The sequence below is a fragment of the Ceratotherium simum genome, chromosome 23 (assembly GCF_057802395.1).
Source record: "Ceratotherium simum simum isolate JZ-2026a chromosome 23, ASM5780239v1, whole genome shotgun sequence".
NCBI lineage: Eukaryota > Metazoa > Chordata > Mammalia > Perissodactyla > Rhinocerotidae > Ceratotherium > Ceratotherium simum.
Window position 1 is genome coordinate 38,765,782 of NC_141922.1, and position 12,244 is coordinate 38,778,025.

Here is a 12,244-nt window from a genome sequence, read left to right on the forward strand (position 1 = left end):
TTAAATACTGTTCAGCTAAATAATTTGGCACCCAGTAAGTTTCAGTGGTGCTGGGCTGGCAGTTTAAGCACATCGCTAATTATTCACAGGTTTTTTTTCCCTCCTCTTTTTCAAAGAAATGTGGAACTAGCAATTTATTGTGGTAAAAATATTTTCATGCACTTGCTTTTTCTGTGAAAATATTTTGCGCACATGGATGACTGGTACTACAAAGTTAGCTTTCACCACCTTCAGGTCAATTCATTTTAGAACATTTGGGAAATGATAGCCTTGAAATAAGAAAATTAAGTAAGGGAAAGAGCGGTCTGTAACAGCTTGTGGAGGATTGGGTTTGAGGCTCAAACTTTTCCCATCATATGATTAAAAGCTGAGTGTTCTCTAATTCAGCCTACTCAGCTTTCTGGGGGAAGGACTTCCTACATCATTCATTTCTATCTCCTCCACCTATGTGTCTTTTATTGTCACATACTAAACTAACTTTAGGAGTTTTGTAGATAAGCTAGGAAATGGTAAAAATAAAGGACTGGATGTGTGAGAGAGATTATTTTTAAGCAGACAACAGGACTTTGTGTAATAATTGAAGACCCAGGTCTTTCTCCTATGCCTAGAATATAGATGGCCACACCCCTCCACCATACAATATGAATACAGGAGAGTCAGCATGAAGTAACGGACAGAATGTGGGCTTTGAAATTTGTCTTAACCTGGATACTGTCTCTCTCCAGCTAAAAACTTCAGTGGCTCCCCATCATTCTGAGCAATGATTCTCAAACTTGAGTGTGCATCAGAATCACCTGAGGGCTTGTTACACACTGAATATTGGGCCCCACCCCCAGAGTTTCTGATTATAGAGAGGGGCCTGAGAATTTGCATTTCTTTTTTTTTTTTTTTTTTTTTTTGGTGAGGAGGACTAGCCCTGAGCTAACATCCAATGCCAATCCTCCCCTTTTTTCTTGAGGAAGATTGGCCCTGGGCTAACATCTGTGCCCATCCTCCTCTACTTATATGGGACGCCGCCACAGCATGGCTTAGCAAGTGGTTCATCGGTGCACGCCCGGGATCCGAACCTGCAAACCCTGGGCTGCTGCAGCTGAGTGGGCGCTCTTAACCGCTGTGCCACCGGGCCGGCCCCTTGAATTTGCATTTCTAACAGGTTCCTAGGTGATGCTGATGCCACTGGTCCAGACACAACACTCAGAACCACTGACTCATCCTCTGCCTTTCTCTCCAGGCTTATATCCTGTTATTATCCCCTTGAATATTAAGCTTCAGTGATTTTCGCCTGCTTGCAGTTCATCAAATGTGTCCTTTTATTTTGTGCTCCTGTGTCTTGATGCACTTGCTATTTCTTTTGCTGAATTTCCTTCTCTCCCTTGTCTACTTGATTAGAATGCCTATTCATTCTTCAAGACGCAACTTTCTCTATACAACTTCCCTAATTTCCTGAAGATAGTCAATGAATCTTCTGTGCCATCACTCTGCTTTGTACATAATTCTGTCATAGTTATTATGTGTTCAAGTGGAGTTTCAGTATACATGCATTGTTACTCAAAATGAATTATTCATGCTCTGCAGAGAGAATGAGGGTGATTTAAAGAGTGAGGATGGTTGTGTCTGTTGTACCAATGCATAAACACACATATCCCAATCCATGAACATCCTGGAGAGGGTGTGAGATGGAAGATGAGAATCTGCTATTCCCTCAATGGGTCTCATCCTTCTTGCCTCTCATAGTGTAGTCATCTTATAATGCTGAGGGTGATTCTAGTGTTAAACATATATATTTTTGTATAAAATGAACTTTAAACACAAGGCCACCACTACATCTGGTCCTTAACTGAAGAATCAGTGACCCATTTCAATGCCAGAGGAAAAAATGGCTGTGATCAACTTCTTGAGAGATATGACAACATTGTACTTTATGGGTGTTTTCAAGAGTTTTAAGGGATAATTTTGACTAAATATGATTTCACCTTATGTACTGACTGTAGGGTTCATTCTCTTTCTAGGGTGAGTCTTTATTGTCTCTGTGTATTTACACATCTTTCTTCTTCTGTTAGATTAGCATACTCTGAGGCCTGGTCTGTGTCTTATTCATTTCAGGGTTTTGTGGAGGATGCTCTGGATGGGCTCACTCAATGGAGCAATATATCATCTATCATGATATCTCATTTAATAAGGATTTAATAAATAGTTATTGAATAAATGAATGAACTAACAAAGGAACAGTGGAGTTGGGTGATCTTATTAAACAGCAGAAGATATAGACTCTTTTTTCCTGGAGAGACAATCATGGATTGATGGAGTATCAAACATGGAAGTCATCTTGGAATTATTTGTTAAAACCCCTTTTTATGATGAAGCTCAGAAAAGCAAAGTAATTTGCCCAAAATTTCTTCCAATAAGTCATTCTGCTTAACCTTTTCTGGATAGATTCTAGTTTAGCCAAATCCCTTTTAAAGTACAATAACTAAACTAGATATAATATTCCAGTATTACTACTGTGGTCTTTGTGGACAAATTTCTCATTTAGCATTTGTATGTTACACTAATTTTAACTTATTTCAGTATGTCATTGACTCTTTTCGTCATAGAGAAAAATGAATGACCATGTACTTGTTCCTTCAAGGGCAGAAACAATGTTTTATTCATCTTGTATCGTCTTTGCTTAGGACAATAGTTGGCACTTGGGCATTCAGAAGTTTTGTTGTTGTTATTTAAATAAGTGAACTGAGGGAAGCTTTGAATCAGTTATTTGCCACTTTTATAAACTTAGAATCACAGTGCTATTAAGGACCCTCAGTGGTCTACTCTAACTCATGGCTTTTTACATAGACAAATGCTTATTTACCCTTGGCAAAGACTGTATCCCTATCCCATTATAATTCCGTGGAAATAAATTCTTAAATTTAAGAATTATAAATATTTTAACAAATCATGTAGCTACATCTCTTTACTTATATAGGAACATTTCATGTTGTTTTATCGTAAACACGATTAATTATAGTTTTCTTTTTGTTGTCTTTCTTTTTTGTAAAGTACTTCTTTTTGACCAATTGTTCTCCTCACTTTCATGTGTTTACATCCTTCAGCTTTTCTTCCTCGGAGTGGATATACCCTGTCTCTTTCTCCACTTAACTTGGTTCAGAATTCAAGAATTTTTGTTAGTGCCTATGAGTAGCAGCACCTAAATCACATATGAAACTGTAGTTACAAGGGAGTCTGGGTAATATAGTTTTTAGTTGTCCAGACTTTGCATTTCAGGAGGTTGGAATGGATCCTGAGTAAGCCAATCCATAGCATCCACTGCAAGCCCTACTGAAATTATGTATCAACCCTAGGTTTAAAGCAGTTTTGTAGTCATAAATCCAGAGTCCTGTAGTAAGCTCATTAGGGGACTTGCTGTAAAGCTATGAAGAGATCATTTAACTTTTCTCAGTTGTAGTTTTGCTTTGTGAGTTGAAAATAAAAACAATTGCTAATTACCTGCCTTAAAACCTGCTCTGGCCCCTATGTGTAATGGGGACAGTAACCCATCTGGAGAGTTGATAATTACCCCCCAAAACCTAGTTATGATAGCAGTAACTCTGAGGTAACAGCCAGCCTCCCCAGAGCGTGGTGATGGCCCTGCTTGTGGGTGTGAGCAGTCTGCCTCACCAACTCCTGAGATGGCAAGTGAAACTCCAGATTGCTACCAGGAGAATCTTCCTAAAACATAAATCAGACTATGTTACTTCCCTACTTAGGATTTTCCCATTCCACCCTCTTTCCCAGAGAATCAAGATAAGCCTCTGCTTCTTAAAATGGCATGCAAAGCATTCCATGATCTGGACTTATCTACCTTATCTATTGCAAGTCTTTCCTCTGTTCCTTAAACTATTCCAAATATAAACTATTTTAGTTATATTCCACCTGCACTGAACTGCTTAAAATTACCTGTATACACCATACTTCGTCATGCCTCTGTGCCTTTGCTGGTAAAACCAGAGCACAGGCTTTGGGAACAAACTCCCTTGGTTTGAATCCCGGCTCCACTAACTTCATAGGGTTGTTACTTAGCACAGGGCCTGGCGTAGATAAGGTGGTCAGTACATGCTAGTTTTATCATATGTGAGGCAACATAGTAAAGAAGGGGAAATGTGCTGTCTTAGGGACCAGATAGACCTCTTTCTATAGCCCTGATCTAGCACTTAATAGTGCTGAGTCCTTGGGCCATCACTTAACCATCCTGAGTGTCCATTTTCTGTAAAGAGCTATCTCAGGAATATGGAAAGATTCAAGATAGTGCATTTAAAGTGTCTGTCATATGCCTGGCACATGGTAGATGTTCAGTAAACAGTAGTTTGCTTATCACTCCTGTTATTTCTACCAACTGTACCTTAACTATTTACTACTAAGTAAGATTGGCTGCTGAGGGTCTCAGAGCATCACGGTTCCTCTAAAGTTTTTTACTTAAGCGTTTTTTACTTGATTAGGAGGAAATATTTTATTTGTCCATAGAGCTAACTAATGGCAATCTTTGCTTTGGACTGTCACAGCTTTGTGTTCCCCTGGCTACCAGGTATGAGGGTAGGAGGCAAAAAAAGAAAGGGAATAATAAATAAAGGTCAAGCTTGCTGTCATATTCCATGGATACTCAAAACGAGAAGAAATCTTTTCCAGATGGTCTTTCACGTTATACTGCTCCATTTTCCCCACTCTAGTTACTTTTGATGTCCACTCTCTACCAAGTTTAGTTCCGTTCCTTTCCCCAACCAGATGAATCTAGTCTCTGATATCAGCAGACTTATTTATCTGTTTGGTCTAGTGATAGTATAATTCAGAGGTAATATTTGACATTTAGGTAAATGGAGCCTGTTTGAATCCTATGTTTGAAAGACAGGTGCAGTGGGCAACCAATTAAATATATTTATTGAAGAAACCTATACACAGTTTACTGCTAATTATAGTTATTTATTCATTGAGCTATACTTGTCATTTTGAGGGGAAATCTTAGCCCCAAGGCCTTTTGGACTGACATTCATATTGAACTCGATTGTCGATGCACTTTAAATCCCTTAGAAGGGGAGACAGTCAGACTTTAGAGATGTGGTATAATCTGACATGAAATATACACACACACACATACATATATGGGTATATATACATATACACATACATATTTCTAACTCCAATTTTATGATATCCTTCCAGTTATTAAATTTTAACTATAGTATATCTAGCAATCTCTTAGTAAAACTTGAAAGAATTAGTGCTCTCCCTAAGACACTTACTGATCCAAGGGGAAGAGTTTAATGTCTTCTACCTCCTGGCTAAAAATATATAAATTAGTATACATGAGTAGGCAGTTTGCTGAAGGTATCCTAAAATAAATTAATATTCTGAAAAAGGGACCTGATTCTAGATTTGGAGGGCAAAATGGGAAAAGACAGTCAATCCACCATTTACTTGTTGTGGAGATGAAGGCCCCTAACATGTTCAATGATTTACCCAAAGTCACAGAGCTACTTATTGCCAAGCTGGCATTCAAACTCTAGATTCCTGACTGTTGTATATTAACTGACTAACTTTAAATAATTAAAGTTGGCAGCATTTAGTAATTACTGAGAAAAGCTCAGAAATGTTATTGTCTTTCACTCTCTTTTTTTTTGGTCACAGTGAGAGGAATGGTGTTGAGATAGTCTTAAATGAAGAACACATTGTACTTAATTTTCTCCTTTTGGGCAAGGGAGACTTTAGATTTTATGGCTTCTGGGGATGAAAAAGATAATGTTATTTCTTCTTCCTTTACTCATTCTTCCTTATTTTCCACCTCCTTCTAAGAGGATAACCTTGTTTCGTAGAGACCAGGTGTGTATTTCTTTCCAGTTCCAAAGAAGCACAGAGGTTAGATGTTTATGCAAAGGGAATTTCTGCCATAACATACCGTCACACTTATCTCATGGCGTAAATACATTGGGAAGGAAGAATTCAGTGGGTTCCCTTATCTGTAGTCAAGCGATTTCCAAGCTCCTAAAAGGAAAGAGATAATGATTAAGAACACAAAACTTTGTGTATGTATCTATGCATATATGTAAGTATCAAGTCCTCTTGGAGACCATGAATCTCTGGTTTTTAAAAATTTTAAGACATATTTCCACCAATTTATTTTGCAGACTTTTTCAGAGGCGATTAGATTTAATGTGGATTATGGAGTTTTTGAAGTAGTTAACAATGCTCCACAACTTCTGGAAAAGCAACTGAAAAAAATTCTGCAAAACCAGCAACCTCGAAATCCCATCTATGATGTTGTAAGGAAAGGAAAGAATGTTGTTAAACCTGTTCAAATGAATGCTCGCTATGAAGATGAGACCATTAATGTCAACTACAATGTTATGGTAAGGAAGTATATTTGAGTTTATATCTTGCTAGATAGGTAAAGCATTAGGTGAGATTAATATGAGGTTCCTTGGGCTTCCATTTCTGAAATGTAGCTATATTTATTAAATTTATTGTACTTACACATAGTATTTGTTAGTCGCGCTATCATCTTATTCATATCAAATGACCATTTTAGTCTAGCAGTTTTGTTGATGTTTGATTGTCAGTATGGGAAGGTTTACATAATTTACTTTGAATATTTAGAATATCAGGTTAATTTGGGGTGGTATAAATATGTGTGTCCTTTACTTTATAGTTTAGATGCATTCTAGAAAATGTGGATATACAGTGAATTTATTTCATTTGGGTTCCATCCTATCAAGCAGTTGGGAGTGGAGACTTCCAACTCGCAAGTTACATTGTGTGGCTCTTACCCCCCTGGCCTTAAAGTCTAGTGCCAGCTTCTGGATTTTGTCTCCTTAGCATGAGATAAAAAACCTGGGTTCTTTTTTTTTTTTTTAATTACGGTAACATTGGTTTATAACATTATATAAATTTCAGGTGTACATCGTTATGTTTCAATTTCTGTGTAGATTACATCATGTTCACCACCCAAAGACTAATTACAATCCATTACCATACACATGTGCCTAAGCACCCCTTTTGCCCTCCTCCCTCCCCCCTTCCCCTAACCACCAATCCAATCTCTGTCTCTGATTGTTTTTTATTTTTAACTTTTCGAAAATTATATTTTTATTTTTTTATTATTATTTTTTAATTTTTTTGTTTGTTGTTTTTATCTTCTGTTTATGAGTCAGATCATATGGTATTTGACTCTCTCCCTTTGACTTATTTTGCTTAGCATAATACCCTCAAGGTCCATCCATGTTGTCACAAATGGCCAGATTTCATCCTTTTTTATGTCTAAGTAGTATTCCATTCCATATATACCACATCGTCTTTATCCATTCATCCCTTGATGGGCACCTAGGTTGCTTCTAAGCCTTGGCTATTGTGAATAATGTTGTAATGAACATAGGGGTGCATGTATCTTTACACACTTGTGTTTCCGTGTTCTTTGGATAAATACCCAGCAGTGGTATAGCTGGATCATATGGTAGTTCTATTCTTAATTTTTTGAGGAATCTCCATACTGTTTTCCATAGTGGCTGCACCAGTTTGTGCTCCCACCAGCAGTGTATGAGAATTCTCTTTTCTCCACATCCACTCCAACACTTGTTATTTCCTGTCTTGTTAATTATAGTCATTCTGACGGGAGTGAGGTGATATCTTACTGTAGTTTTGATTTGCATTTCCCCGATAGTTAGTGATGTTGAACATCTTTTCATGTGCCTGTTGGCCATCTGTATGTCTTCTTTGGAGAAATGTATGTTCAGATCTTTTGCCCATTTTTTAATTGGGTTGTTAGCTTTTTTGTTGTTGAGATGTATGAATTCTTTATATATTTTGCATATTAACCCCTTATCAGATATATGGTTTGCAAATATCTTCTCCCAATTGTTAGGTTGTCTTTTCGTTTTGTTGATGGTTTTATTTGCTGTAAAAAATCCTGGATTCTAATATTGGTTCTTCAACTTACCAACTCTGTGTTCTTGACCAAGTCCTTTTGATGAACCTCATTTTCATAATTTGTGAAATGATGCCTTCACTACCTACTACTTAGGTTTGTTGTGTGGATCAAATGAAAATAATAATGAATGTTTAACAATACTGTTTTCCATTGATTTAAAATGTTTGATAGAACTAGGCTAAAATATGTCTAACACTTAAGACGTAACTATTCTCCAGCCTGAAAGTTCTTCAATTCTTCTTTTACTGAATTGTACTATATTTCTATCTTTCTTGTTTACTTCCATCAAATTAAATGCATTAATAATAATAGTATTTATAAATACTTTTATAAATACTAAAAATGAAAATATTAATAATAATAACAATAATACAGAATTGCTTTGGAGTTAAAACAAGGAAACATATTCCAAACTATATAGTACTACGTAAATTGTTAAAACATTCTTTTACTAGGTGTGACAATGATATTTATTGGTTTATTCACTTCCTTCAGTGAATAGAAATTTTTTATTTCACTGAGGTCTTTATAACCTATTTCTTTATCGTTAAACAAAAATTATTTAGGAACTTCTTAACTTGAGTTATGTGTTTTGACACAAGTTTCTCAAAAAGATCTACTAGGTGACCTTATTTGAAGGTACACTATGATTCATTAAATATATATATATTGTAATCAGTAGGGCAACAATTTAAAATTTTTTAAAAAGAGGTATAAATAATATAATAATAGTGGAGATAAGAAGGCATAAAAATGTACTCAAACCAAAAACAAACAGAAAATGAGGGAACAAAAAGGAAAAAAGAATATATGGAACAAATAGCAAACAAGATGGTAGATTTTAAACAAATCACATCAATAATTAGTAGCACATTATTAATTTACAAAAATAATTATATTAAACTTAAATGGCCTAAACACTCCCAATTAAAAGCAGAGTCAGATGGGATAAAAAAGAAAGACCCAACTATTTTCTGTCTGTAAGAAACTCACCTTAAATATAATACATAAATAGGTTAAAACTAAAAGAATAGGAAAAGGTATACCATACAATTACTAATTTAAAGAAAGCTAGAGTGACTGTATTAATGTCAGACGAAGTAGACTTCAGAACTGGTGGTGTAGTGGTTAAGATTCAACACTCTCACCACTGTAGCCTGGATCTGTTTCCCAGTCGGGAACTACACCACTCATCTGTCAGTTGTCATACTGTGGTGGCTGTGTGCTGCTGTGATGCTGAAACCATGCCACTGGTATTTCAAATACCAGCAGGCTCACCCATGGTGGACAGGTTTCAGCAGAGCTTCCAGACTAAAACAGACTAGGAAGAAGGACCTAGCCACCCACTTCTTAAAAAAATTGGCCATGAAAACCGTTTGAATAGCAGCGGAGCACCGCAAAAAGACCAGGCAGGGTTCAGCTTTGCTCTACACAGGGTCATTAGGAGTCTGAATCAACTCGACGGCACTAACAACAACAAAGACTTCAGAATAAGAAATCTTGCTACGGATAAAGAGAGACATTACATAATGATAATGGGTGAATTGATATTCACCGAGAAAGCAAAACAACCCATAATGCTTATGCACCTAACAACAGAGCTTCAGAATACATGAAATGAAAGCTGATAGCACTGAAAGGGGAAATAGATAAATCCATAGTTATAGTTGGAGACTTAAACATTGCTAAGTAATTTATAGAAAAAATAGACAGAAGATCAGTAAAGATATAGGAGATCTGAACAACACTAGCAACCAAGTCAATGTAATTGATGTTTATAGAACACTTCACCCCACAACAGCAAAATACATGTTCTTTTTCAAGTGCACTTGATTTACCAAAATAGACCATATGCTGGGCCATAAAACAAATTTCAACAAATTTAGAAGATTTAAAACCATAAAAAATATGTTCTCTGACCATAACAAAATTAAACTATAATGTAACAGAAAGATATCTGGAAAATCCCCAAATATGTAATTAATTAAACAACACACTTCTAAATAGCCCATAGGTTAAAAAGTAAGTCCCAAGGGAAATTAGAAATTATGTTGAATTGAATAAAAATTAAAATACAACATAAGAATTTGTGGAATGCAACCAAATAAGTCTTTGGAGATAAATTTATAGCATTAAGTGCTTATACTAGAAGAGACTAAAGATCTCAAATCAATGATCTAAGCTTCCACCTTAGGAAACTAGAAAAAGAAAATTAAACCCAAAGTAAAGAAATAAATTAAGAACACAGTAAATGAAAGTGAAAACAGAAAAACAAGAGAGAAAATCAATGAAAATAAAGGCTAGTTCTTTGAAAAAAAATCAATGAAATTGATAAACTTTTAGCCAGAGCGATGAGGAAAAACTGAGAGAAGATACAAATTATTAGTATCACAAATGAAAGAGGGGACATCACTACAGATACTACATACATTCAAAGGAAAATAAGGGAATTTTACAAACAACTTTATGTCCATAAATCCAACAATTTAAATGAAATGGACATATTCCTTGAAAGATACAAATTACCAATGCTCACTCAAGAGGATATAGATAATCTGAATGGTCCTAAATCTATTAAGGAAGTTGGATTCATAGTTAAAAATCTTCTGAGATCATACTTAATGGTGAGAAACTCCAGCTTTCCCACTAAGAACAGGTACAAGGCAAAGATGTCCCCTCTCAGTACTCCTTTTCAACTTGATAGTAGAAGTCCTGGCTAATGCAATAAGGCAAAAAAAGGAAATAAAAGTTATACAGATTGGGAAGGAAGATGTAAAAGTGTCTTTGTTCACAGATGACATGATCATCTATATAGAAAATCTGAAAGAATCGAAAAAAATTCTGAGACTAATAAGCAGTTGTAGCAAAGTTGCAGGATACAAGGTTAATATACAAAAGTCAATTGCTTTCCTGTATACTAACAATGAATAAGTGGAATTTGAAATTAAAAACACAATACCATTTGTCATAATAATACTATCTACCATAGTAACAAACATAATATTATTAGCACCTCCAAAAATGAAATACTTAGATATAAATCTAACAAAATATGTACAAGATCTATATGAGGAAAACTAGAAAACTCTGATGAACGAAATCAAAGAAGAACTGAATAAATGGAGAGAGATTCCATGTTCATGTATAGGAAGACTCAGTAATGTCAAGATGTCACTTCTTCCCAACTTAATCTATAGAGTCAATGCAATCCCAGTCAAAATCCCAGCAAGTTATTTTGTGGATATTGACACACTGCTTCTGAAGTTTATGTAGAGAGGCAAAAGAATTGGAGGACTAATGCTACGCAACTTCAAGACTGATTATAAAGCTACATTAATCAAGACAGTATAGTATTGGTGAAAGAACAGACAAATAGATCAATGGAACAGAATAGAGAGCTCAGAAATAAACCCCCATAGCTAGAGTCAACTGATCGTTGATGAAGGAGCAAAGGCAATACAATGGGGCAAAGATAGTTTCTTCAACAAATGGTGCTGGAACAACTGGACTTCCACATGCAAAACAATGAATCTATATTACAGACCTTACACCCTTCACAAAAATTAAGTCAAAGTGGATCGTAGTCCTGAATGTAAAAGAGAAAAACTATAAAACTCCTAGGTGATAATATAGGAGAAAACCTAGATGACCTTGGGTATGGTGATGACTTTTTAGATACTATACCAAAGACACGATCCATGAAAGAAATCATTGATAAGCTGGACTTCATTAAAATTAAAAACTTCTCCTCTGCAAAAGGCAATATCAAGAGAATTAGAAGACAAGCCACAAACTTGAAGAAAATATTTGCAAAAGACCCTTGGATAAAGGACTATAATCCAAAATATACAAAAATCTCTTAAAACTCAACAATAAGAAAACAAACAACCCAATTAAAAAATGGGCCAAAGACCTTAACAGACATCTCCCCAAAGAAGATATAGAGATGGCAAATAAGCATATAAAAGATGCTCCACATCCTATGTCATCAGCGAAATGCAAATTAAAACAGCATTGAGATACCACTACACAGCTATTAGAATGTCCAAAATCCAGAAAACTGACATCACCAAACGTTGCCAGGGATGTGGAGCAACAGGAACTCACACACATTGCTGGTGGGAATGCAAAATGGTACAGCCACTTTGGAGGACAGTTTGGTCACAAAACGAAACTTACTCTTATTATTTGGTGGTGTTAGTGCCCTTGAGTTGGCTCTGACTCCTAGCGACCCCGTGTACAGCAGAGCAGAACTCTGCCTGGTCTTTTTTGCTCTATCCTCTCACCTTCCAG

At 35.8% G+C, this 12,244-nt stretch overlaps 1 protein-coding gene across 1 annotated transcript in view; it reads left to right on the top strand.

Annotated features, from left to right (window-relative positions):
* Positions 1-12,244, top strand: part of RGS22 (regulator of G protein signaling 22) — a 142,804-nt gene that overhangs the window by 29,527 nt on the left and 101,033 nt on the right. Inside the window, exon 6 of the mRNA XM_087447121.1 lies at positions 6,156-6,377. Within this exon, the coding sequence (XP_087303247.1) occupies positions 6,156-6,377 (222 nt within the window). The remainder of the gene's footprint in view (positions 1-6,155; positions 6,378-12,244) is intronic.